General features: G+C 42.1%; 1 protein-coding gene across 1 annotated transcript in view; it reads right to left on the bottom strand.

Moving 5' to 3' along the window:
* The window catches only part of LOC134538559 (nudC domain-containing protein 1), a 105,316-nt gene that overhangs the window by 57,092 nt on the left and 22,355 nt on the right, over nucleotides 1-25,869 (bottom strand). Inside the window, exons 4-5 of the mRNA XM_063379982.1 lie at nucleotides 22,307-22,505; nucleotides 14,354-14,530 (exon numbers count right to left, since the gene is read on the bottom strand). Of these exons, the coding sequence (XP_063236052.1) occupies nucleotides 14,354-14,530; nucleotides 22,307-22,505 (376 nt within the window). The remainder of the gene's footprint in view (nucleotides 1-14,353; nucleotides 14,531-22,306; nucleotides 22,506-25,869) is intronic.

Raw genomic sequence — 25,869 nt, 5'->3', positions numbered from 1 at the left:
CCCGAAGGGCAGTAGCGGAATGCGCTTCTGTGTCGACTATCGACCCCTAAATAAACTAACCTATAGCGCAGCCCCACCCATGGCCGACATTGCCAACACCCTGCGGGAGTTGGGAGACGCTCACATCTTCTCAAGACTAGATCTAAGGGCCGGCTACTGGCAGATTCCGGTGGCCCCGGAGCACAGGAAATATACAGCCTTTACCAGTCCCAATGGGGAAAGCTTGCAGTTCAGGGTGATGCCCTTTGGGCTAAAAAACGCACCATGTACCTTCCAACGCCTCATGTCAACGGAGGTGTTGACAGGAGACATGGCAACATTCTGTGTCGCCTACATGGATGACATCATTATTTTTTCCAAGACTTGGGAAGAACATCAGACACACCTGAAGAGAGCCCTAGAACGATTAGAGATGCACAACCTCACCTGCCGCATGGAAAAATGTGAGTTTGGTATGAGTCAGATTAAATACCTGGGGCACCTAATTACGCCAAAGGGGAACAAGCCCCTGCCGGAGAAGATCCGGGCTATCCAGGAGGCTGAGGTACCTAAAACCCCCAAGCAGCTAAAAAGCTTCCTAGGGACATGCGGCTGGCTAAGGGACTATGTACCGAGGATGGCAACAGTGACAGCGCCACTACTACCCCTCTTGAGAAAAGATCAGAAGTGGGCGTGGACAGTAGAGAAGGAGCGAGCATTCCAAGCAACAAAGAAACTTTTCGCCCAGTTGCCCACCCTGCACAGGCCCACGCCAGACAAGCGAATGATTCTGCAGACAGACGCGAGCCTCAAAGGATTGGGGGCGGTGCTGTACCAACGAGGAGAAGACGGACAGAAGCTGATCATCAGCTATGCCTCAGCCACCTTGCATGAAACAGAAATGAGGTACCACAGTAATGAATTGGAATGTCTAGCCATAGTCTGGGCAATTTAATGTTACCGGTATTACCTAGAGGATGCCCCCTTTACAGTCCGGACAGACAACCAGGCCCTCACATGGCTCCATAGGGTCAAGGACACCAAGGCAAAACTAGCCAGATGGGCTATTTTGCTAAGTGAGTTCGATTTTGATATGGAACATTGTCCCGGGAAGGAGAACGAGCTCCCAGATGCACTGTCGAGGTTCCCAAACCACTCCCCAAGGGAGGACACCAGTGAAGACGATTCAGGAAAAATATTTCCACCAGTCCTCACACCCCGACCTAGATCTGACGCAATAGTGCTCCTCCAAGCCATCACTACCAAAACTGAAAAAGAACGGTTTCTGAGGGCTCAACAAGGTGATCCCCAAGTTAGGAACCTCCTCAGTCAGTACCCAGACCACTACCAAGAGAAGGACGGGATAATTTGGACCTGCACCTCACCCCGAAGACAGACATGGAAACTATGGGTGCCCCCATCCTACAGGGAATCGCTACTCTACCACATGCACGACCACGATCAGGCAGGGCATCCAGGCACTCAGGGAACCCTGGAAGCAATAACAGAAAGATACTGGTGGCATGGAGTCACACGAGATGTGAAGGACCACGTCCAGAAGTGCCCAACCTGTGCCCAAGCAAAGGCACACTCAACCCCAAAGCCACAAATGTACCCAAGACGACCAAAGGTAGCATGGGATACTGTAGCTCTGGACATAATGGGGCCATATCCACGTACCAAACGGGGAAGGCAGTACTTACTGGTAGTCACCAATCTCTTCTCACGATCGGTCGAGGGATTCCCCATGGCAAAGTCAGAGGCGAAGCACATAATAACCCTGATGGAGAACGAAGTATTTGCTAGGTGGGGATATCCCAGAAGAATACTCACTGACAATGGAGCCCAGTTTACAGGGAAAGCATGGGAGAAGGCATGTCGAAAGTGGGACGTGGAAAAATGGACCACCCGCAGGCAAATCCGACCGAACGTCGGAACCAGGAGAACAAGAAAGGAATCAGGGTTCGGATCAAAAATGACCACTCCTCTTGGGACACCCATATCCCCACCATTCTGTTCACTCTAAGGAGGCGGAGGAACGAGGCCACAGGGATGTCCCCAAGTGAACTATTGTTCGGAGAAGGTCTGAAACGGCCAGGGGAATGGAGGTGGACCGAGCCACCACCAGAGGACCAACCCCGATGGGGGAACCCACAAGCAAGGCAAGAGCAGGCGCAGAAAAATCAGGAGGAATACATCCAAAAGAAATACGCACAACCAGAAAGAAAGTCACCACCCTTGAAGGAGGGGGACCAGGTCTGGGTACGAAACCACCCCCTCAGCAGCAAGGGCAAGCGGTTCTGTGAATCATTTGCGCCCAGATGGGAAGGCCCCACAACTCTCCACCGCATCCAGAACAATACTGGGTGGGTCATAGACAAGGTGGGTAAAATGAGGAAAGTGCCTTTAAGTCAAATCAAGAAAGTTATGGATCCCGATGGCAGTCAAGGTCCCATCGCACCTGCAGAAGAGGAAGACGAGGGAGATTTCAGGGGTTTCGAACCACCGCACCAGGCCGAACCGAAAGTAACAACCCACTCAGAGGAGTTGCCCCATCCTCTAAAGCTCTGGGTCGACCTAGTGGAAGACCCAGCCACAGAACTCAACCTCAGGGTCTCCGATACTAGTGAACCAACGACCACCCTAATGCCGTTCGTCCCGGTAACCTCAACCTGCCCATGACCAGGAACCCAGAAAGGTCAGGCAAGGTCACCGGAACCCGAGGAGATCCCCTCCCAGGCTGACCAGTCAGCTAAGGACCTCCTGAACCCTTCCGGCCCAGCAGCCAAGGAGAAGGCTGTGGAGCAGATGACTCCACCAGCCAGGACTGCGGACCACCAGGACAACAACACACCTCTCCTGGGTATGTCAGTCCAAACCCTGGACCAGTTACCCCGACTAGAAACCCCGAACCAGCAGTCTACCCAGAGGACTGACCTAGTGCCAGCGGAAGCTGCCACTGACATTCCAGTTTGGCGCCATCCCGCCAGAACCCAGCCGCTGTCCCCAAGACGAGAGCAGCCGTGGCGGCCATGCAGAGCAGCCGTCGAGAGCCGACCCGGGAGGTACCGGGTGGGCAAACCCAGCATCAATCAGTGAGAAAAGTGATTGTGCACGGATGGCCATTTGTAAGAAAGGGGTGAGGTCGTTAACCTCATCACCTCAGGGGTTTCGATAAGCCACCTGCCCACTCCTGCGTGCGGGTGCAGGATCAACGAAAAAAAAAAAAATAAGCCTCAAGACCGATTAAGACAATTACGATAGACATTTTCAGAACCGTGCAATGTATAGCAGTAAGAGCGAAAAAAGAGCTCCACTCTAAGAAATGTAGCTATGTGGAAATTGTAAATGTGTAAAGCCGACAGCCGTCCCCAGGGAAAGAGAGTGTACATCAATCTTAAGAAACATATGTTATAGCCCAGTAATCATAATGTATATATGTAAATAGATAGGAACCAACCAGAGATTAAGAAATTTTAAACTTGGCAGGGCACACCATGTTTCCAAGGACACTAACAATAATGATGGTGTAGCCTGGGCTCTGGTTCCTTAGCATGTAAGATAGAGCCTCATCCAGTTGTCAGAGATATTGCAAAGAGTTCGAACTAGGCTGCAAGTTTTAGATTTGAGCCCTCTAGTCACATCGGAGAGCAGAGTTTGTTTCTTCCCCCCTATCACCAGTCAGGTAGGAAGGACATGTATCATTTCACCATCATTCACGCCCAACCTGAGGGTCATCCCTGCCTTACCCATATCCCCACCTCCCAGAAGACGGAGCACCGTGGAAGGCATCATCCCCAAGATGGAAGGAAGGATGGAGGAACCACCCCGAAGATCAGGCCGCACACGTGGAAAGTGACTGCCGCCTTTTCAAGGAGAGGGGGTTTGACGTGCGACATGCCGCGCACGTCTATAATCACGAAGCCGTCAGCCTCTTCCTTCCTAAACACGTGTGCGCGCCGCTGCCACTGACGGCCGCGACAGCTGTCCGTCCGGCCACAACCGCGTCGCCCGTTGCCAAGGCGACCGCGCCGCGTCTGGGTTGCCATGGTAACCAGGCAAGTGCGCGCGCACACTCCTACCGGCCGCCACCCCTCGCCTACCCCTCTCGCCAGGCCAGCCGAGTGCGCACGCAGCTTCCCCCTCCTCACCCACCACCGCTACTGGCCGCCACCCCTCGCCTACCCCTCTCTTGACAGTCTGAGCGGGTGTGCGCAGAGCCTCCCCCTCCTCACCCACCTCCGCCTGCCCAGCCGCCTCCCCCCGCCTTCCCCTCACCCTCCAAGCCGAGGTCCGTCCAAGTCACGTAGGCCGGCTGGAATTCCTGGAAGCGCCCGTGATTCTTGGAACTCCCAGCCCTTCCTACGTCACTCCCCGGCCCTCAGGAGGGGTATATAAGGCCGGCCCTTGGGCCAGGGAGTCAGTCGGTGCCCTCGAGGCACCACTGGCTGCTGAGCCTCGCTCACCGCGCCATCTACCGCTCACCGCGCCTTCACCGGCAGCCGAGCCTGCCAGCCACGAGCCGAGTAACGACAACCGTGTCCGCGAGTAGCCAGTGTGTATCGGGAGGCTGTCGGTACCAACCGCGAGTGTGCGAAATAAACTCGTACCTCATATCGGAGAGTATCCTTTCGGGGTGAGGGAGAACCTCGGGACCTATCCAACCAGCCGCCCGCCAGCCAGCCAGTCCGCCAGCCAGCCAGCCAGCCAGTCCGCCAGCCAGCCAGCCAGCCAGCCAGCCAGCCAGCCAGCCAGCCAGCCAGCCAGCCAGCCAGCCAGCAAGCAGGTCAGCCCTACTACTGCAGTGAAAGGGAGACCGCAGCAAGTAAGTGGGCATCAGACGAGGGACACTGGGAACCACTTTCCGGGCATCCCAAGGTGGGGGAGAATCCTACCTACCCCTCTTAGGAACCTCCAGCCAGAAGTTACTCGCGCCAGTCAGGCCGCTCCCTTCTTATTCAGGCAGCACAGTAAAGATTGGACGCAGGGAGGGAACTCGCTCCAGCAAGAAGCAACCCTCACCTCGCGACAATTAGTGGCGCCCAAACGGGCCACTCCCTACTCACCCAGGCAGGAAACTAAGGATTGACGCTTAAGGCCATTCTGGAAGAGCCCGAGAGGAGAGCCACGCGACAATTAGTGGTGCCCAACGTGGGGCCACTCCCTTCTCACCCAGGCAGGAAACTAAGGATTGACGCTTAAGGCCATTCTGGAAGAGCCAGAGAGGAGAGCCACGCGACAACATATTGAAATGTCTTTAATTTGGCATTCTACAATTGGTACACTCTGTACTCCAACACCTACCAAGCTGCTCATGTTCAGAACTTTTCAGGTGGTCTTCATTTCAGTACAGTGCTTCCTGTTTTCTAGCAAGTTACATTTTATACTTCATATTGCACTAGGGACAGGCCAGTCAAATCATCAAATCCTTAGTATTCAAAGATTTCAATATCTGAGGAAAAAGATTTGAAGGGAAATTTAAGGAAATAAAGTAAATCAAAAAATTCAACACTGATAACCTCTGCAAGTTTACTAGGTGAATTTTTTTCTTCATACCTATCCTGTTACCAATCCCCAAGATACTGTAGTTTTAACATGTAATAATATAAAAAAAATTACAATAGATATTGGTTCTGACAACTTAATGTGTGAAACAACCATTTTAAGGGTAGAATGTTTCAACACCATAATTTATATTTTTAGTTATTGTACATTATTTTATATTTGACCCTTAACACCTAAGATTCCAATTCAAAAGGTATAGTCAAGGAAGGTACTATCTGGATTTGATTTCAAGATTCGGATTCAAGAAAATTGGGGTTTGATCGATAACATTTTTTTCACACATGGTATTACCGTTAAAACTACATTGACGTTTGACAATCTTGCATGGCCGTGGTGTCAACTATGCTGAATACCGTATTTATGCAGATATAGGCCGCACCTTTTTTTCCAAAATTATGATCCCAAAAATTAGGGTGCAGCCTATTAGTGAGATAAAAATTAAAAAAACATTTTTTCCCAAAAAAAATTTTAAATTTGTCAATATACAATTGATTTAACTAATTTTCAATGCATGAAAGTCTAAAGTATAAACAAATAAGTACTTACATGTAATAAAAAATAAAGACACGACTCACCTACAATGTAAACAAAGAATGGGCCGCTGCCGATCGTCCCTAACCTCTCGTGATGCACCATAGCAGCGGGCTGGCAACTGCCGCTCACAAAATAGTTTTCTTGAACATTAGGTAAAGTAGTATTTACAATTGTAAATACCCCACCTTTTTTTAACAAAGTTTGGAGCTGAAAATAATGTAGGTCCGGGTGTTTACACGTAGACGTCATTATTTGCGTGTGTTTTTTTTTTTTATGCAAATATTTTGACTAGAGATGCATTACTACTGTGAGTTTATAAAAGAAACCATTAAACGTTATAAACTTACTTGGAAGTAAAGTAAATAAGCTATAGAAGCAGACCTGCAAGTCCGCTTTGTTTACAAGTGCCGTGCACAGTGCGCTACTGAGTGCCAGGCGAATGTTGTTGCCAGCGTCTGATGCGCGCGCAACTACCTAGGTAGCATCTAGGCTCTAACAGGCGGAGTGTGGGGTAAGGTGGTGATTGCGATGTTGCCAAGTGAGTGTTGCCGTAAATAATTTTTAAAATCTGCAGTTGTTGAATAACTACAATACCTACTATAAAGCACAGTGCACATGCTTTTCTTTCTGTATGTATAGTATGTATAACAGTAAATCAAAAATCTGACACTACAAATACTGATGAAATTTACTTACCGTAAAAAGAACACACTACATATACCGTAAATCTTAGGGAAAAAAAAACACTTTACATATACCGTACGTACATCTCTTTGTTCAAAAAATCCAATTTACGCACTCTCGCTGTCACTTTCCTCATCATTGTCTTCTTCTGGTTCATTTGGGTCGCCTGCTTCGTCTTCTCGCGCATCCCACAATGCGTCATCTTCTGAGCCATCCATTTCCGACGAGATACCTGTAACCTTGAAACTCTTCTTCACTAAGTCTTCAGAAATGGATCGCCAGGCTGCAAGGATCCACCGACACACTTCTGCCAGCGAAGCTCGTTTCGGACGGCCTGATTTTGTTGTCTCTCGTGATGGGACCGGATCCATTCGTTGTACAAACGACGCATGTGCACTTTGAAGGGGTGGTTAATGACCACGTCGAGCGGCTGCAGCATGCTTGTCATACCGCCTGGTATAACGGCCAAATCGGTTTTTCCTTCCTGGATCTGCTTCTTTACACCCTCCGTGAGATGGCCTTTGTAGCTGTCCAGAACAAGCAATGATTTCATACGCAAAAGTCCCCCTGGCCGTCGACACCACACACACGAGAGCCAGTCCTTGACCAAATCTTCAGACATCCACCCTTTTTCCTGGACCCGCACTATAACTCCCGGTGGAAATTTCTCCTTTGGCAAGGTTTTGCGCTTGAATACTACATATGGTGGTAGTTTTCTGCCATCTGCCGTCACACATAACATGACAGTACATCTTTGCTTGTCTGCTCCAGTACCAAGTATCTTCACCGAGCGAGAACCCGAAGGCGTGACTGTCGTGGCTTCCGGCATATCAAAATATACCGGCGTCTGATCAGCGTTTCCAATTTGCCCTAGTTGGTAGTTGTGTTGCTTTCTCAAATTTATAATAAACCTCTGAAAACTTATCAACTTCTCTTCATAGCTTTCTGGAAGTTTCTGAGCAATGGATGTCCGTCTCCTTAAACTGAGTTCTTTTCTGTCCACAAAACGCCTTGCCCACCCATAACTAACCTTGAATTCGGTGACGGGTATGCCATGTCTTCTTGCGATTCTGCTGCCTTCGAACAGCAACATTTCAGTAGTAACAGCGAAACCATTTTGCCTTGTGCTGAGGACGAACTGGTACAATTCATCTTCCACCTCCGGATATTTCGGCTTCTGTTCTCGTAAGGTACATTTTTTTTTTTTTATGCCTTGCAACTTCTCTTTCTGTATCACCCATCTTCTCACGTTCTTCTCGTCCACTCCAAATCTCCTTCCCGCCTCTCTCTTACCGTGCTCCTGTGCATACTGTACCACTTTCAGTTTGAAGTTAGCCTTGTAACTAGCTCTGTCTTTTCCCATCTCCGACACACGCAAAATATAAATAAATATATGTAAATGAAAATAAATATAAATAAATATAAATATTAAACTTTGTAAAAATATGACTGAAATTTCCAGTACACGTTTACGTAGGTAGCTATGCAGCACGACTCTCGTAAACAACGGTGGTAATTACCGGTACGTGGAAACAAGGATGAACAGGGAGGGGAGAAGTGGGCGACACAGATAACGGAACTGAAAGAATGCAAGGGGGGAGGCCGGGGGGGGGGAACTACAAGGTCAACAAAGTCCGCTGCCTGTGTATGGCTACCAAAGCCATAGAGGCGGGACGGGGGGGGGGGGGGGGGGGGGGTGCGAGGAGGAGGAGGAGGATAAACTATACACAGGATGCAGACAAGGTCAAACTCCGCTGTTGCCAGCACGCTCTTATCGATGGCGCGCAGTTGCCATGATCGCTCTGTGAATAGGTACGTACTTCGTGATTGCCGCTCATCAGCATTTCAGTGCGGCCTCTTTTTGAGATATTAATTTGTTCTAAGACTTTAATCAAAAAATTAGGGTGCGGCCTGTATCCGCACGCGGCCTATATCTGCATAAATACGGTAAAAGACCTCTCACTGCAAAAACCAACTATTTTAAATAAATACGCACACCAAATGTCTGACCTGTTTTAACAGTGGTTAGAGCTAGCTAGTGGCTGGCCAGCCGAAGTTACCGGGTTCCATTCCCAACAGTCAAGTTTAATCCAATTTTGGAAAGTTTCTTCCCGGGCATAAGACCGGGTGCTGTAATGACCCTTCACCTCCGTACTGTAGAAGGCAATGGCATACGCTTCCAAATCATTCTGCTATGAAAACCCAGAAAATAAAGGGACTCTGAGTATAATTCGACTCCAAAATTTTGATTGTGATTTTATGAAAAAGAATTTATGGGTTGGTAATTGCAATTGGAGTTTAGAGCACTTGAAATTATTTAAATTATTTAATTTATTTAATTTTTACTAGACTCTTACTGGTGTCACTTTCCTCAGTCAATGGTCTTTTTAGAAACACCAAGCCGTAGTTGGAAAACTACCGTGATTTCTCGCATAATCGTTGCACTTGATTTTAGATAAAATGTGCAACGATTATGCAGAAATTTTTTTTTTGTTAGATAAAGTATTCATAAAAACAAAACCCATTCATGGAAAGTACGTTTGTATACAAAGTGAAGTATAAAAGTGTGTAGTGTCCGACTGCCCTGTAAACAGCCTAGAGTCGCAGCCGGACCGTAGAGTGTTCCTACACCGAGCGGACGTGTATCGTTGCCAAGTCTAAGGGATAGGTACCCCAGAGAAGTAACTGCAGGCATCAACTTGAAGACTGTCCTTTTATTAAGCACATCTTAAACTCCATATACGTTCTCTACTAAAACAGCTTACAGAATTACACGGCACGTCCGACGCCAATCAGTCCCACACCCAGAGTGTCCACCAGCCTTCCCTTGTCTTGCCTTCTACCACAGATTTCCCCCTCCCCCAAGTCCATCGGGCAGTTCTTGGTCACGAGGCCTGCCTTCCATCAAAGATTCCACATTTCCACGAGCACACAAGCAGACTCATGTGTTCGTTTGCACAGGGCATCGAGCAAGTAAATATGTTTATTGACATTGCTGCCACTGCATGGTTCCTTGACGTCAGACTTTAGTACACTATGATTAAGATTTTCACAAACATTCTACGCGCATCATCTAGCCTAATGCCTAGTCTTTTAACTAGTATAAGCTACGTTTTAATAATCAATATAAGTACCCCTTATAAAACATCATTTGTCATCTAATTATTTATCCACATAACATAGTCTTACAATAAACAGAAATTATAATTACGTATGTTATATTCCTTGGTATATGTATCAGGAGTCGACCAGCGACTTCGTGTCACCACAAGAGCACGCCAAAAAATTTAATTTAATAAGTCATGCAACAAAAACCTTTCTTCAACTTTAAATAGAAAAACAAAATCTGTGATCCAAATGCAAGCTGAACAAACGTGTAACTACCGTAGTAAACACCATGAGTGAGCGAGATATCAAATGTAGTTAACTCAGTTCCGCATAGAGAGCGCGCGTTGCATGCAATCGGCGAGATATCGATATTTGACTACGTGTGCGCGCTCTATACGGGAAGCGACATAACTAAACAGTAATGACTGCAACGAGCACCGGCTACGTTTTTGTAAGCGGTACACTGTGGCGACGAAGACGAACAATGAAGGTTATAACATTTAAAAATGTCTTTAAAAGAAATTTACACATCAAACAGCTTCGTATTTCCGTTATTTAAATAAGTACGCAGTAATTTCTGAATAAATATTATTTTATACTTTAAAATACATCGTTTTATATGGAAAAGATACCTAAACAAAGCGCTCGGCATCTAATAGCGGGACCAAAAACATCATGTGACGTTTACGCGAGAGTTTTTTTTTTATCCAAATTTTGACGCTCTAAAATATAGGTGTGACGAATATGCAATAAAAGAGGGTAATTGTGTTTCATGACTAGTTGAAAGACAGCAGTTCAGAAAGGAAGGAATGAGGTGATATATGACGGTCAGTGGTCGTCTGAGGGGAGAAGAGGAGGGGAAGGGGGTGTCTTCCCCAGCAGCCACAGTGAAGAGAAGTAGACCAACTCCAACTACACTGTCCAACTGTCATCCTGCATCTCTCATCTGTCACGCCTGTGCAGGGGTTCAGAGAGCCCTGAACTAAAGTGGCTTAAGTGGCACATTTAAGAGGCAGATCCTATAGTTTCTAAACTAAGCTGTTCCCAATGGCAAAATACAAGTTTGTAATTATAATGCTACCCCCACTTTTATTTTCCACAGTTTTGGTAAAAATCATAGCCTTATATTTAGGTAAATACAGTCATTAGTTGACACTATTAAGCATTTCAGATTGAAATTTAAAACTTTTAAATTTTTGCTTTCTCTGTTCTTTAAATTTTTTTCCAGTAATTTTCAGTTTTTCACTGACCACTCAAAATTCTTTACTTTTCTCGGATTTCCAGACAAACTGCAACACTGTAGGATCCAAGCACTCAAGGAATAGGTACATGTATTGTAGCTTTGGCAGTAATAAAATAAATAAATACTTCGCAGAATAGCCATTATAAGCCTGTAATACACAACTATAGAGCATCCCCCTCTTAGATTGCAGTGTGGAAGTAAATGGGCGCATTCTCTCTCTCTAACACACGCCGATTGCCGTTAGCGCTGTCCTTGTTTCTTTGTGCGTTGTTGCCAAATATCAAACAAAATTAAAATTTTAATTTTTGGACCAAGCTTTTTTTCATATTGTATAGCATCCAAATACGCATCAGGCAATGCTTATTTTGATTACTTAACAATAGGTATTTTAAGTGTCCGAAAAAATTAAAAAACATAACTTATTAACTGCGAACTGTTCTGAAGTATTCCGAGATGTTTCACATAAAAAAAAAAAAAAAACATACATGTGCATTTCATTCTGATTTTTTTTATTAATAAATTAATGCCTTAGGACGCCACCGAACAAATGTTAAGACAAAAACTGTACAGGTTTCACTTAAATAATTTTTTTAATTATTGAAATGCTTTTTCTTACAAACTGACACATCAAAAAGTTGACCAGCGGAAAAGTTTTTTTCTATTAAAGATAGATGGGACACGAAAGCGTGAAAAAGTTTCACAATGAATTGAATTAGTTTTTAAAAGAAGCTCCATCTCAATTGCTTCTACAGTTTCCGTGGAAATAGCAGTTAAAGATGTGTCTTATCAGTACAAGAGCGCGCTGCAATAGAGGTTTCTCTCACAAGCTGCCGTCGTAAGAGGAAAAAGGGTTGTGTGTTTAGATAAGTGGGGTTCTGTCCTGCAAGCAATTTCAAATACATGGCTTCCATAGTCAACCATATAAATATTTCCTTAGACACACATTTCTTCTGAAAACCAGCCTGCAAGTTAATATCGCGTCTCGCGACGAAGCAACGCGTTGTGTCCGGTGACTCGTTACAGTTATAATTTTAACAAATTATATATTAACATATGTGATTTCCTTTTTCTACATTTATTTTTATTACGTACATATAAAATATGGAAGATAGAACACCGAAAATAAATTACCTATATCGGTAGGCTACGCGGGAGGGAGCGCAAGATTGTGTTGAATGTATTTGAGTATTTTTCAAAAAATATGAGTGTGTGCAATGCAATTAAGGAAGCTTACCATTCTTCTGGTCAGCTCTGTGCTACTCTTAAGGAAGGGGTATCAACATTGGTCAGCGGTAGCGATAGTGATTAAAAGGTATGTTAAGTTATTAATTTCTTAATCAAGTTAACGTTACATTTATCGTATAAATTCCTATGAATGAAATGTGTGTGAACAGATTCTTGTTGTAAGTTAAAGTTAAAAAAATTCCTTAGGTATCGGCACAGCCTAAAGGCGCAGGAAGATTTTGATGATTATATTTCTTTACATTAGAACAAAAAGGGATTTTTATTATATGCTTATACCCATTTTTTTTCTTCCCCTTGCAGTAATGGTTGCTACAAAAATATTTAAATTAAATCTTGAACATAATATGTAAAATGTATGAAATAAATACGCAGGAATTTAATAGCGATCATGGTACAAAATTTTGAATTATTTTTCTATCCTTCTCAACACCAAGCATCTTATCAAACATTGTTTTAGACAAAGTTTTGGAAAATAATTATGATTTTTACAAACAATTTAAACAGATTTGATAAGGTGTCTACTAAGGCAGTTACGTTGTTTTTTGTCCGGCGAAATTTTTTTTCGAACCCATGCAGTTATGGCTGGTCGTATAAAAAATTTATTTAGAAAACATTTTTTGGCATTAGGTACTCCGAGTTATCATACGTTAAAACGGATACGATATTATTCATATTATGGGAGTTTTTGCGATTTTTCTGTTCTTCAAAAATCTTCCCCATTTCGACCCAATTGTTAGGATTTTTCCCATAACTTACTCGACCGAGAATTTCCATTACCGTATTTTATTTATCATTTTGGACATGATTTGTCCAAAAATATGGCATTTATTGGGCCCATGAAAATGTGATATATATATAAATGGGATTTTTAGAACATAAAAGAAAACTATAAGAAATTTTTGTCTACAATAGGTAGTTTTTATTTGAAATTTACATTAAAGTGGCATTATTACAAATTTATATGTGTAATAGTTAAAATATTATAAATTAAGATATGATTTCTTAAAATGCTTCTTATTTGATCCAAATTACAAAGAAACACATCTCCTGAAATTCGTAATGTGTTAGAGATTTGGCAACAGTGGGCGCCATAAGCCGTGTACTGCAATCTAAGAGTGGGACGGGCTATAGCAACCACATTACTTCACTTCACTTCACAAGCCATTGTATTGGCCTTAGTTTCCACCACAGACAAAGCAAGACCTGGTTCCCGTACTCAAATTGTTTCTCGATTGTTGCAATTTCCAGGCTGTTTTTCCCAGTGTACACACTTCTCAGCAGTCTACATACTATTTTTCTATGGAGAAAACTCTTATTGGATGTGAATCTCGCACCCTCAGTTAGACAGTTGCAATGTCATGTTTGAGAATTTTTGCTGTTAGCAAATATAAGTAGAAAAATGAAAAGAGAATCATTTAACCAATATTGTTTAGTCCCAATGATATTAACTGGATCTCACACATTAGTGTCGCTACAGTAGTCCTGTCTTTGATCGGTTGCAATAAATCCACAATACACACAAAGCAACCACACACTGCATGACATGGAACGCCATGATGTCTGGTGTAATCATGGGTGGCACATGTTTCATCTTGGACCCTGTCTCAGTGAAAAAAAAATTTGTAGATGTCAATAAAAACCAAAATCTACTGCAAACATCTACATATTATAGTTTTTTTTATGTTTTTTTTATAGTCTAACCATCCACTGAAGTGGACAATTTATTTCTATATAATATTTGGAGTTTATCAAGCTTTGAATGTTTGGGTCACTGTGTACATTATTGTCAAAATCAAATTTTGTGGCTAGGAAAAAATTAAAGTTTTATAATTTTATATCATAAGAATTATAATTAATATTATATCATACAATTATTACCCCATAAAATATCCAAAAATTAGTTAACTTAAAAAAATATATATTCCTATGAAAATGACCAAATGTGACTGAAAGCGTTAAGATACAAAGGTTATCGCAAGAATACAACGTTAATACCTTTAGTTTCACCCTGTAATGCAACTTCTATGGGTTTCTCAGAATCAGCAGTGAACTTTATGTCTTTGCTGCAAGCCACGTAGATGGAACAGCACGAATCTTCAATAGCTGCATACTCCAAGCTCCCGTAAGCTGACAGCTGACGCCTGCTCTTCACGTGCCAGACATTATCACCTTCTGCATTTAGAAACAACATACTTTAATTACCATCCAAAAGAATACAACCGTATTTAAAAAAAAAAAAAATTATAACATTTCATAAGATCCATGTAAATGAAGGATACAGATTTTGAATGACTGATCAGGACTACCTGGGCACACACACAGTTTACAATGCTTCAGAAGAAACCACGCAATTTGAAATATTTTCGAGATATTGGAGTGATGTCTGTTTACAACAAGCATTTGAGGGACCACGAGTAGTTCTGTTTTCGAATTCCATTTTTAAAATTGCATTTTTAAAAGAGTGAAATGGCTAGGAGTTCGTTTTCTGGATAAATTTTATTAGACATGCAACTCCCAGTAGAGATTCTTGAAAGCACTCAAAAAACTTGCATTATACCTTTATATTAATTTCTCCATCGTATAATGTTATAGTTACCACAGTTGCCATATGCATAACAAGAACATTACACAACTTTCCACACCCTTGCACTTAGAGGAGACACTGTGCTAGAAGCACCAGTGGGCATCACCCTTATCATCCTGCCTCACGAACACAAATACACCCCTGTCCAGGCGCTCCCCTTAACATTTTGTCAGCATTTAGATCATAGACTATGAGAAAAGATGAGATGAGAATAGAGCACTGATTGAATAAATATGCAGGGTAAATGAGTGCACCCTGAGAAAATGCACCAGCTTACGGCAACATCTGCCACGTTTCCCAACATGCCAAAAATCCTGGATCAAATTTGTCAGAAATATAACCAAATATAATATCACCTTGACCCCAACTGACTCTGAAATGGTGTAGGTTTATTTATGTCAGGAAATACATAACCAGAACTAAATTTTACCTCTTTTTTTGGAAGATCACTACCTTATCATTGTCACATCAAAGTTATTACCAATGGCAGGTACAGGACATATTTTCAAGGAGAGGGTAGGGAGGACACAAATATATGAGCTTTAAAAATCAGAACCCCACGGGTCTGGGGCCCACTATAATTACTATAAACAAAGGATAGGCCAATCAAATTCTCAAATACCATCAAATCCTTAATATTCAAAGCATTCCATATTTCAGGAAAAAATTTTGAAGAAAAATATAAAAGGAAATATAGTAAATTAATAAATTCAACACTGATAACCTCTGAAGTTTACTAGGTAGATTTTTTCTTAATACCTATCATGTTACCAATCCCAATGTAATTATATCAATAAAATGACAACATGTATTGATTCTGTGAACTTAGTTTGTGAAACAACCATTTAAACGGTAGAATATTTCAATACCCCTAGATTCGGATTCAAGGGGTACATTCAAGGTATTCTCTGGGATTCAAATTTGAGATTTAGATTCGAGAACATTTGGATTTGACCCATCACTACCACAAACCCTTAAACCTCTTTGCATGACTTGCAAATTCCAGATCATAAGCCTCAATTGCCAAGATAAACGGATAAATAATTTCATCACGGACTCTGGAGTTACGCAAGCCATTGCGCTTCACATCCCGAAAAGTCACGAGTCTGATTCCAGCAACTCAGGCATTACTGAATTCACGAGCAATTCAAATGGTTCAAAGTCCACTCTGATGGAGGTCCTTTGATCTTGATGTTATAAAACCTTGACGACATCTGTCATGTCTCTCCCGGTCCCTAGGCCCGCTGTTGGCCATTGCCGTCTTGTCCTGACGCGAGTGCAACAAAGTGCTTCGAGTGTAAGAGCTGGTGCGGTGAACGACGGTGTCATTCTGTTCCTCGGTGCTAATATAATTGTGTTTACTGCTTTATATTTTTAGGTATATATCATTTACTGACTGGTTGAAAGAGTATATGGTGTATTCTCCTTATTCTATGTGCGATTACGTCAGAGAGTTTTCCCGGACAGCGTACTGTTTCCCGCACATCTCCCCTGCTTCCCGCTCGCCGCGCGCCGGTGTGCGGGAGGCAGTCTTGGCTCGTCTGTCCTCCGCGACGGACGCCTCGGAGCTTTGCTCCCTGCTTCGCCGCTACATAGTTGTAAGTGGTTCATCGTTTAGCACGGTTGCGCTCAGCCAGTGCCTTAACAGCCTTAAACACGCATGCAAACCACCCAGTCAACTCAGGGTTCTTCCGACGTCACGCAGCATTTTCAGTACGGACTGAGAGACCTAGTCCCTTGCATTCCAAGCTAAGTCGGACAGTTATAGCTTCGGGACTACTGTATATAGTTGTGGCCATCCACCTCCAACCCGGACGTTTTGCTACGCCGTGTGTACTGTACCCATTTCTGTTAATTAATGTTGCGTGGGAACGCGCTGGCGCCACCTGGTACGGGTCAGCTCACTGACAGCACCATGAATAGTGCTCTGTGGTCTATTAAACAGAACTACAAATAATTTGTACGCTTTTCCTTCCAAATGGTGTCTCGAGCAGCCGACAGTCGAGGGGTTGCAGTTGTCCTGGCCCCCTGCAGTAGCCACATGGTGAGGACCCTTTTTAATCCCTGAGTTTTCATGCTAGCCAACACCCACGTCACGATTGAGAAACATTCATTACAGGGGTCAGGGAGCCAGGTGTCATCAACCTCATGAACACCCAGAGCCCTGAGCTTCGGTGGTCGCTGTCCCTGAACCCCTCTCTCTCCAGTCTGGTACCAGAGCTATGTCGCTCGTCATCACGTCCGGGAGGTGGGGTTTTTAGAGGGTCTCGCTCAAACCTGCGATGCCTACCTCGCCAATGCGAATTAATCCTTTACAATCTTTAAAATCAACCTGCTACACTTCCGAGTACCCAGGGTACCACCCAATGTATTAATTTCGCTAACTCACAAAATACTCTAAAATCTGTTCTTCCGTACCTGCAAACAAAATAACTTCAGCTATTGGCCAATACCGTTCATCATGGGATCAGCCCGCAGTAACAGGAGCCAGGATTACAATGAAAAAATCTTTGTTTCCCTTAATCCATGGACTAGAGGTACACCAATCCCTCGCATAGCACGTCTTAAATTAATGCGAATTCAGTTAGCACGATGTAAATTTTACTGCCCTAGTCTCGAATAGCACGTCTGTAAATTTCAGTTAGCACGAAATCGCCACAGGCTAAAAAAAATCTCGGAAACGACGCGACGTCAGGTATGTAATTCGAGGGGGGAAGAGTGGTTTGGAATGCGAGGGGAAAGAGATGCGCACGCAGATAAACAAACACCGGGCCATACTGTTGATTCCCGGCCGCAGACCAGGCCGTACCATTGATGCCCAGCTGCAGACCAGGCCGTACCGTTGATGCCTGGCCGCAGACCAGGCCGTACCGTTGATGCCCGGCCGCAGACCAGGCCGTACCGTTGATGCCCGGCCGCAGACCAGGCCGTACCGTTGATGCCCGGCCGCAGACCAGGCCGTACCGTTGATGCCCGGCCGCAGACCAGGCCGTGATGAATTGCGCAGCTGCAGTTGGAATAATGGCTTCCAAGCGAGAGGGTGATGCATCGTGTTCAACAAGTGTTAAGAAACGTAAAACTATTTGTCTTGAGACAAAACTTAAAGTTATACGGCGTGCTGAATGTAATGAAGGACATACGTATATTGGTCGTGCTTTAGGTTTAACAAAGTCAACTGTGCGGACAATTGTGCGAAATAAGGACTCTATAAAACGTCTGTGTAAGTCTGATGCTGTTGGTACTAGCGGAAATGTTTTTGATATTAGATATAGGAACCGAAATGAACACATGATTCACATGGAAAGATTGTTGAATGAGTGGTGCAGTGAAAAAAATCATGGGCCTGATAGGATTGGTGTGAATCAAGCTGTGATACGGGAGAAAGCACTTTTAATTTTTCAAAAGTTAAAAAGTAAATATCCGGACAGTAACGTCAGTTTTTCTGCCAGCAAAGGGTGGTTTGAAAAGTTTGTTGAAAGATACAATTTGCACTGCATAAAGAAGAAAGGCGAGGCCGCGAGTTCAGATTCAGAAGCAGCTGAAAACTTTCCAGATGTTCTTGAAGATATTATAACTGAAGGAGGATACAGTGCACAGCAAGTGTATAATGTTGATGAATCTGGAATTTATTGGAAAAAAATGCCAGACCGAACATACATCGCTAAGGATGAAAAAGCCGCACCAGGATTCAAAATATCAAAAGATCGCTTTACACTTTTACTGGGAAGCAATGCAGCTGGTGACCATAAATTAAAACCACTTTTAGTGTATCATTCGGAAAATCCAAGGGCACTGAAAGGATACGCCAAGAGTCATTTACCAGTGATATGGAAAGCTAATCGCAAAGGTTGGATGACTGCCGCCCTTTTCAGTGACTGGTTTCGCAACTTTTTCGTACCAGAAGTAACTGCATACAACAAGAGACACAATCTGGATAACAAAATGTTGTTAATTTTGGATAACGCACCTGGTCATCCAACAGAAATAACTCATTTGTTTGAAAATGTAAAAGTGGTGTTTTTACCAAAGAACACAACATCGCTATTGCAACCAATGGATCAGGGCGTTATTGCAACATTTAAAGCTTATTATCTTTGACGTACATTCCGCCATCTCATTGCGGCCACGGATGGGGATAATAAACAAAGCACTAAAGAATTCTGGAAGTGATACAACATTAAAAATGCCATCGACAACATTGATGAGAGCTGGAAGGAAATATCGATGTCCTGCCTTCAAGGCGTGTGGAAAAAGTTGTGCTCTTCTTTCACAGAGGAATTCCAGGGGTTCGAATCTAACGAAGACCATTTGAAAGATGTGACAGTTGATATCGTGGACATGGGCCATCATCTAGGATTCGACGAACTCGAGTCGCACGATGTGAACCAACTGCTGGACTCGCATTCTCAGGAACTCACAGCTGACGAAATAATTGAACTTGACGAGGAACAGTGTTTAGTTCCAGATAAAGAAGAAAATGCCGAACCTAAGAGAGAACTAAATAAGAAAGATGTCGCCAAATTTTTTTGTTTAATAAACGAAGCATTCTCTATCCTAGAAGAAAATGATCCCGATGATGAACGCAAAAACACTGTGATTAAAGGAATCAAACAAGAATGTGAAGTTTACAAAACTTTTTTGACAGAACAGAAACCAAAGCAGATGAAATTGGACACGTTTTTTTAAAAAAAAAAGCAAGATGATAGTGTTAATTTCACCCCAGAAAATATTTAACTAACTTTTATGTTTTGTATATGTACATATTGTACATATTTTAATGTTATGTTTGTGCTCTAGGGAAAATCTGAATCTGTTTATATGTTAACTGATTTGTTTACATAGCCGCTTTTATAAAAGGTGTGCATAACAAATTAAATGTTTACATATGGCTGTGTGTTTTAAAGTTATATAAAACCGGTTCTTAATTTCATAAAAGTGTTTTAATTTTGTTAAGTTTTAAACGTAATAACAAAGGATCCAGCTGCTTGCAACAGCAGGCAGACAGACGCACGCGTGTGTTGAAGGTCACGCCTGGGCGGGCAAGCCAACCTGCTGACTGACGGTAAATATGTTACCACTTATCTCCCGTTACACTGTGCCATGTTTTCTTTATCTAACGTATTCGGTGGTAGGCTTAAAAAGATAAATGATATGACATATGCATTTTCAAGTATTATTCTACGCATTTATATTATGTAAAGATTACTTCCCTACACATCTTGGAACACATTAAATAATTTAGCCTTATATTTATGGGGACTAATGCTTCAGAATACGCGATTTCGATTAACACGAACATTTTTAGGAACGAATTAGTCGTGCTAAGTGAGGGATTGGTGTACTTGCATTCTACTTACATAGTATAACTTGAAATACTGTACACAGAAAAGTTAAATACAAACAAAAATACCAAATATATCTTCCAAAAGGAAATCCTTGCTGTTTCTGAATAGTACGCGGGTTTTTCCAAACTTTCTGCACAGGAACTAACACCCTTTGGTCACAATTTTTATATATCACAAACAAAAAACATAAGTCAAAAATATAAATTCAAAGAAGAAACAAGACAATAGTGTGCCGAAAATTTTAAGTATTTGGCACAAATTTATTTTTCAACATAAACATAAACTTCATTAGACCTTCGTGCATACTGATCAACTCTTTCCTACGAGAGTCCCGCGACACTTTCCCAACGCTTCAACCTACACCCAGATGTAATTTCGCATATGCTAGAAATTCGCCTCACTTTTCTCCCAGCCTCGAGTCACGAACCCAACCAGTAATAGTGTCTGACTTCGTGACAGGAGGGCGCCTCCCCTTTCTAATGTTTCAGTGCCGTCAGGCACGTATCGACGCCTGGCACATGAGATTTCCCACAAGCCAACCCCCCCCCCTCTCCCCCAAACCCTCCATCCTTTCCAGGAACTTCCGCCCAGATCAACGTCCTCCCGTCTCTAGAACAAACCACTGGTTGGCGAACGGACCGATGGCGCCATCTCCGGGCGGCTAAGCGAACTAACTTACCTTTAGTTAGCCGTCGGAGTGAGACCTCTGCAAGCCGCTTGCACAACACACTCTAAGTTCCATTCCTCCCCGATAGATCTCGCACCAGTGAGCTTCATATGGCCCTAGCTTTCGCTAGTCCCCCCTCGCGGCACTCTGGCGTACCAACACCGAGTCAGTTCCGGTTGTCCCAGACAGAGCATTCTGCTTTGCACCTCTGAGGCCCCTGTAAGTTAGGCAATTAGCCCTCTTCGTATTTTTTTTCTTGGTGGGCGGGGCAAGTACTCCGCGGGCTTATTCCAGCCAATCAGAGGCCATTTCTCCCACTCCCTAGGACTTCGAGCCTCTCGCCCCAAAATTAACCACATGTCACCTGGGAGATAGATTCGTCCCGCTGCAGTCACCGCGATCACATCTCGCGCCAGAGCTCATCTCCCGCGACTTTTAACATTTTCGGCCGCAATTAAATTAAGAGATGTAATCTCTTAAGTTCGAGAGTTTTCCCTAATTTATTTTATTCATCTAGTTGGCTATTCTCTTTAGATCAGCCCAGTAGCTAGTTCTTACGATGTCTCGCGACGGTCCACCGCGACCACTCTCGCCACCACACCTGAGGGAGTGACACACTTCACTCCAACCCCAGACTGATAAGTGGAAAATTTTATGTCCTTTTGGGCTATATTTACCTCTCCATTTAATCTTTTGCCCTAAATTTTCCATTTATTTGGATTACAGTGCAAGAGTTTTTCAAGTCCCAGTTCAAGAATTAGTGCAAGACTTTTCAAAATTTAATCGACAAAATTCACGCCGGTCCCCCCGGAAATTGAAGAATGCCAGAATCTCCTAGTTATCCTCACCCTATGAACAGTCCCCTGTGGAATATTGAAAATATATATTCCAGCACCGATCAGAACAACTAATGTCTTAAATCAATTAAAATTATTAATGTTATATTTATTTTGGTGAAAAAATGATTGTTAAATTTGTAAAATGTATCAGATAGTTTTGATTGATATTTACTAACAGCCCGGGCCCTCCTTATAATTAATTCTGTCAAGGGTAATTTTGTAATTTCAATGAATATCCAAAGAAAATATAATAAATCTTAATTAACAATAAAACAGGTAGCAGATAAGGAAACCAGATTTTGTTTTTCACTTCGAATATGATCCACCTTCCTAGTTCCTATTGTGAGAACTAATTAACTTTTAAATGTTTCTCCCTTGTGTCCTCAAAGTATATAGTTGTTATTGTGAAGCCCAGACTCTGATAAATAAATTTATATACAGTTTTTCTTTAACTACACAAGGGCAGTAACAATAGCTAAGTAAACCAACAACAACAACAACACCTCTTCTTACCTTCCACAACCACCACCCACTCCAGCACATTCACAAACACTGGCACCGATTCCTTGCCGTCCCCACTCTCTCTGCCGACGGACTCGTCAATGTGCAAAAGGAGGCAGTGGACTTCTTGTGTGTCGTGAGTCGTGCGGTGGCGGGAGTGAAGGAGCGTGAACGGCTGTTCCTTTTCACAAACGTACCCGCTGAATAAAAGCTACAAATGAAAAAATTACAAATTTGTTAGTACTCCGTCACACAAGCCACAAAACTTGAATAACATGATTGCTCAAATCAATTTAACATCTTCAGAAAAGAAAAGAAAAAGTACTACAATTTATTACCGCAAATAAATATGAGTATTTATAAAATCACAGATGTTACAGATATAGATAAGCTGAATAAAAGAGTAATAAATGGTATATTATTTTTAGTTATGGCCACCAAAATTCCTTATGAGTACAGTTAGTTAAAATTGGTTTCATAGAACTGCTAAGTATAATGGAAGTAAAACTTTTTGGCATTGCTATTTTATTTCAAATAAGTAAAACTATACAAATTGAATGTAGGTTTTATGCATTGGAGACCATATACATAACGAAAAAGAACATATTTTTTGTGATACGCTTACGTATTTTGGTAATGGACCTTGCAGTCTATACAATGTGCAATGTAGAAGTAATGTATAATTTATACTCTACAACCAAAAAATCCCTTCTCTAGTGGGATCAAAGAAGATTACCTTTGATAAGGATGTGATTAGGAATGAAAAAATTCTTAACAGCATATAATTAGTATCAGCAAAATACAGGCACAAATAATTTTCAAATCACACACCTAAACAAGTTTGGAATATCATCAAAACGAGTATTATATTTAATGCCACATAAACATAGGAATGACAATATAATTGTATCCACATTATTCCAAACTTTTATTGAGCAATTCATTTAATAGTTTACATTAAATCATTTAGATGTTGAATAGAATAATTCATTAGACTATCACAACTCAGGCGTGCTCCACCTCGAGATAGCTTTCGGCTTATTTAATTAATTATATTTGGTATGCTTCTATCTGGTCGCCTACTCTATGTGCTAATGCAAGAGCGGCTTGCACTTATAATTTAAATTATTTCTACAGTCTGTATTTGATAGTTTTCATTAAAATATTAGAGTAGAACCTCTTTTTCACGTACCCGGGATTTGCGTTTTCCCGTAGTTAACGTATTTTTTTATTTGCACCATCATTTCCCCTATGGTATTAATGCATTATTTTCCCGCTATATGCGGAAGCATTTCCCGTAATTTACGTTGCAACAGCGCAGCATCTGTGAGAATACCATCAGAAAAAGTTCAGAAAGAACACTATAAAATAAAGTGAATATTATTATGATTAGAACATATTTCTAATACGTCCATGCACGTACTCGCGACACCTTCATTTGCCATTGTAAACAACCTTCACTTCGAAATTTTATTCTGTGCCAATTTAACTATACGGCCATACGTCTAAATATTCTGTGATATGCGGAAACGATAGGTAAAGTTAAAACAAAATATGCCAATTGTTTAAATATTTATACATAAATTTACATACGCACTTATTAAAAGTTATAGACGCGATTTCTGAGCAAATACTAAAATTATTCAAAGAAAATTAATTCCAGCAAAAATGGCATCTTCGTGTGTGTGTGTGGTCAAGCTCGTTTCACTTCAATGGTTAGTTGAAGGTAAGTTTTTCTTGGCGACTTAATATTAGTGATTTAAAATTATAAAATGGCCGTTTGTGTTAGCAATATAAATAAAATTCGTAAATCATTTATAAAAATGTAAATGGTATTTTATATTTTAATAAATGATTTTGTGTTAACAAATTCCCAAAAAAAAGTTTCTGGAAGCAGTTGGCAGTAGTGAATTCCGAACATGGCAACGATAGTGCTACGTTTTTTTTCCAATTCATAACAAGTGATGAGTTAGTTTTATTTAAATATTTGCCCAAAATCTGAAATAAATAATTTTCTAGTGCGGGAGTATTCATGATGTCTGAAAAAAGTGTACGAAAAACTCTCACAATAAAAGAAAAACTGGACATTTTGAGATGCTATGATGCGCACCGGGTTACCCAAGTTTCTCTTGCTAATGAACTTAAGATTTCATGTTCAACACTGAACACAATTTTGAGAAACCGCAAGACAGTGGAAGAAAATTCTGTTAAATGTGGGGCAGCGGCCGCGAGTAAGCGAAAGTATGTACGGACATCAACTTACGAGAAGCTGGAAGAAATTTTGAAAAAGTAGTTTACTGAAGCATGATCTGCAAACATTCCCGTCAGTGGTGTTTTACTTCGTGAGAAAGCACTGCAAATAGCTGATAGGTTAGGAATCAAAGATTTCACTTCATCTAACGGCTGGATTTGCAGATTCAAAGAAAGAAATAATGTTGTGTTCAGTACAATCTGCGGCGAAAGTAATAGTGTGAACACTCAAACTGTCGAAACCTGGAAAACTGAGCAGTTACGTCATCAATTCATCATCTCTTGGACTACGCATCAAAGGATGTATTTAATGCAGACGAAACTGGACTGTTCTATGGTGTGATGCCAAGCAAAACACTCAGTTTTAAAGGAGAACGCTGCCATGGAGGAAAAAAACAGTAAATTACGACTTACCGTTCTTCTTGCGACAAATGCAGATGGCAGTGAAAAGCTGCAACCATTTGTAATTGGTAAAAGTAAGAATCACAGATGTTTTAGGAACATAAAAACACTGCCCACAAAGTATTCATCAAACTTGAAAGCTTGGATGACTAGTAGCATTTTTGAGTCTCAGCTACATGCACTGGATGCGAAAATGGGAAGCCAAAACTGTAAAATTGTCCTTTTTATTGACCAGTGTCCAGCACATCCACATCACATAGAGCTGAGGAACGTAAAGTTGGTCTTTTTTCCTGCTAACTGCACCAGCCACCTGCAGCCTTTAGACTTGGGCATAATTCATGTGTTCAAGGTAAACTACAGGAAAAGGTTGGTGCAGAAAGCTCTGTGCATGCTGGAATCTGGAAAACACCCCACCAACTTGAAGTTCAATGTTCTTGATGCACTTCATAACATTGCTTATTCGTGGAACAAGGTACAGCCAGTAACTATAGCTGTTTCAAGAAAGCCGGATTCTTTTCTTCTGGAATGACTGGTGTTGAAGAGTTATCCAGTAATGATCAACTTGATGAAGAAGTGACAAAACTGCAAGCTGGTGTGTCATTTAGTGACTTTGTAGAAGTAGACAGTGATGTAACAACAGAATTTGAAGATTTAAATGACATCGTCGACAACCATCTGACAGAAAATGCTTCTGTTGATTGTCAAGATAGCGAAAAAGACGAAGATGGTGAAGAACCTATTCCAATGCAGGCAGAAGCAACTCAAGCGGTGCGTAACTTAAAAACATTTGTGTCTAGTTTCAATAATGCTGAAGACCTTATTCCGACCCTGCACAAACTTGAGGTGGACATTGAGCACTTGTGCAGACTCCGTTCAAAACAATCGCACATTTCAGACTTCTTCAAGAAGCTTTAAGTAAGATT

Source organism: Bacillus rossius, chromosome 13, assembly GCF_032445375.1.
Source record: "Bacillus rossius redtenbacheri isolate Brsri chromosome 13, Brsri_v3, whole genome shotgun sequence".
Classification (NCBI taxonomy): domain Eukaryota; kingdom Metazoa; phylum Arthropoda; class Insecta; order Phasmatodea; family Bacillidae; genus Bacillus; species Bacillus rossius.
The sequence above is the reverse complement of the archived record's forward strand: the minus strand, read 5'-3'. Positions and strand labels throughout refer to the sequence as shown.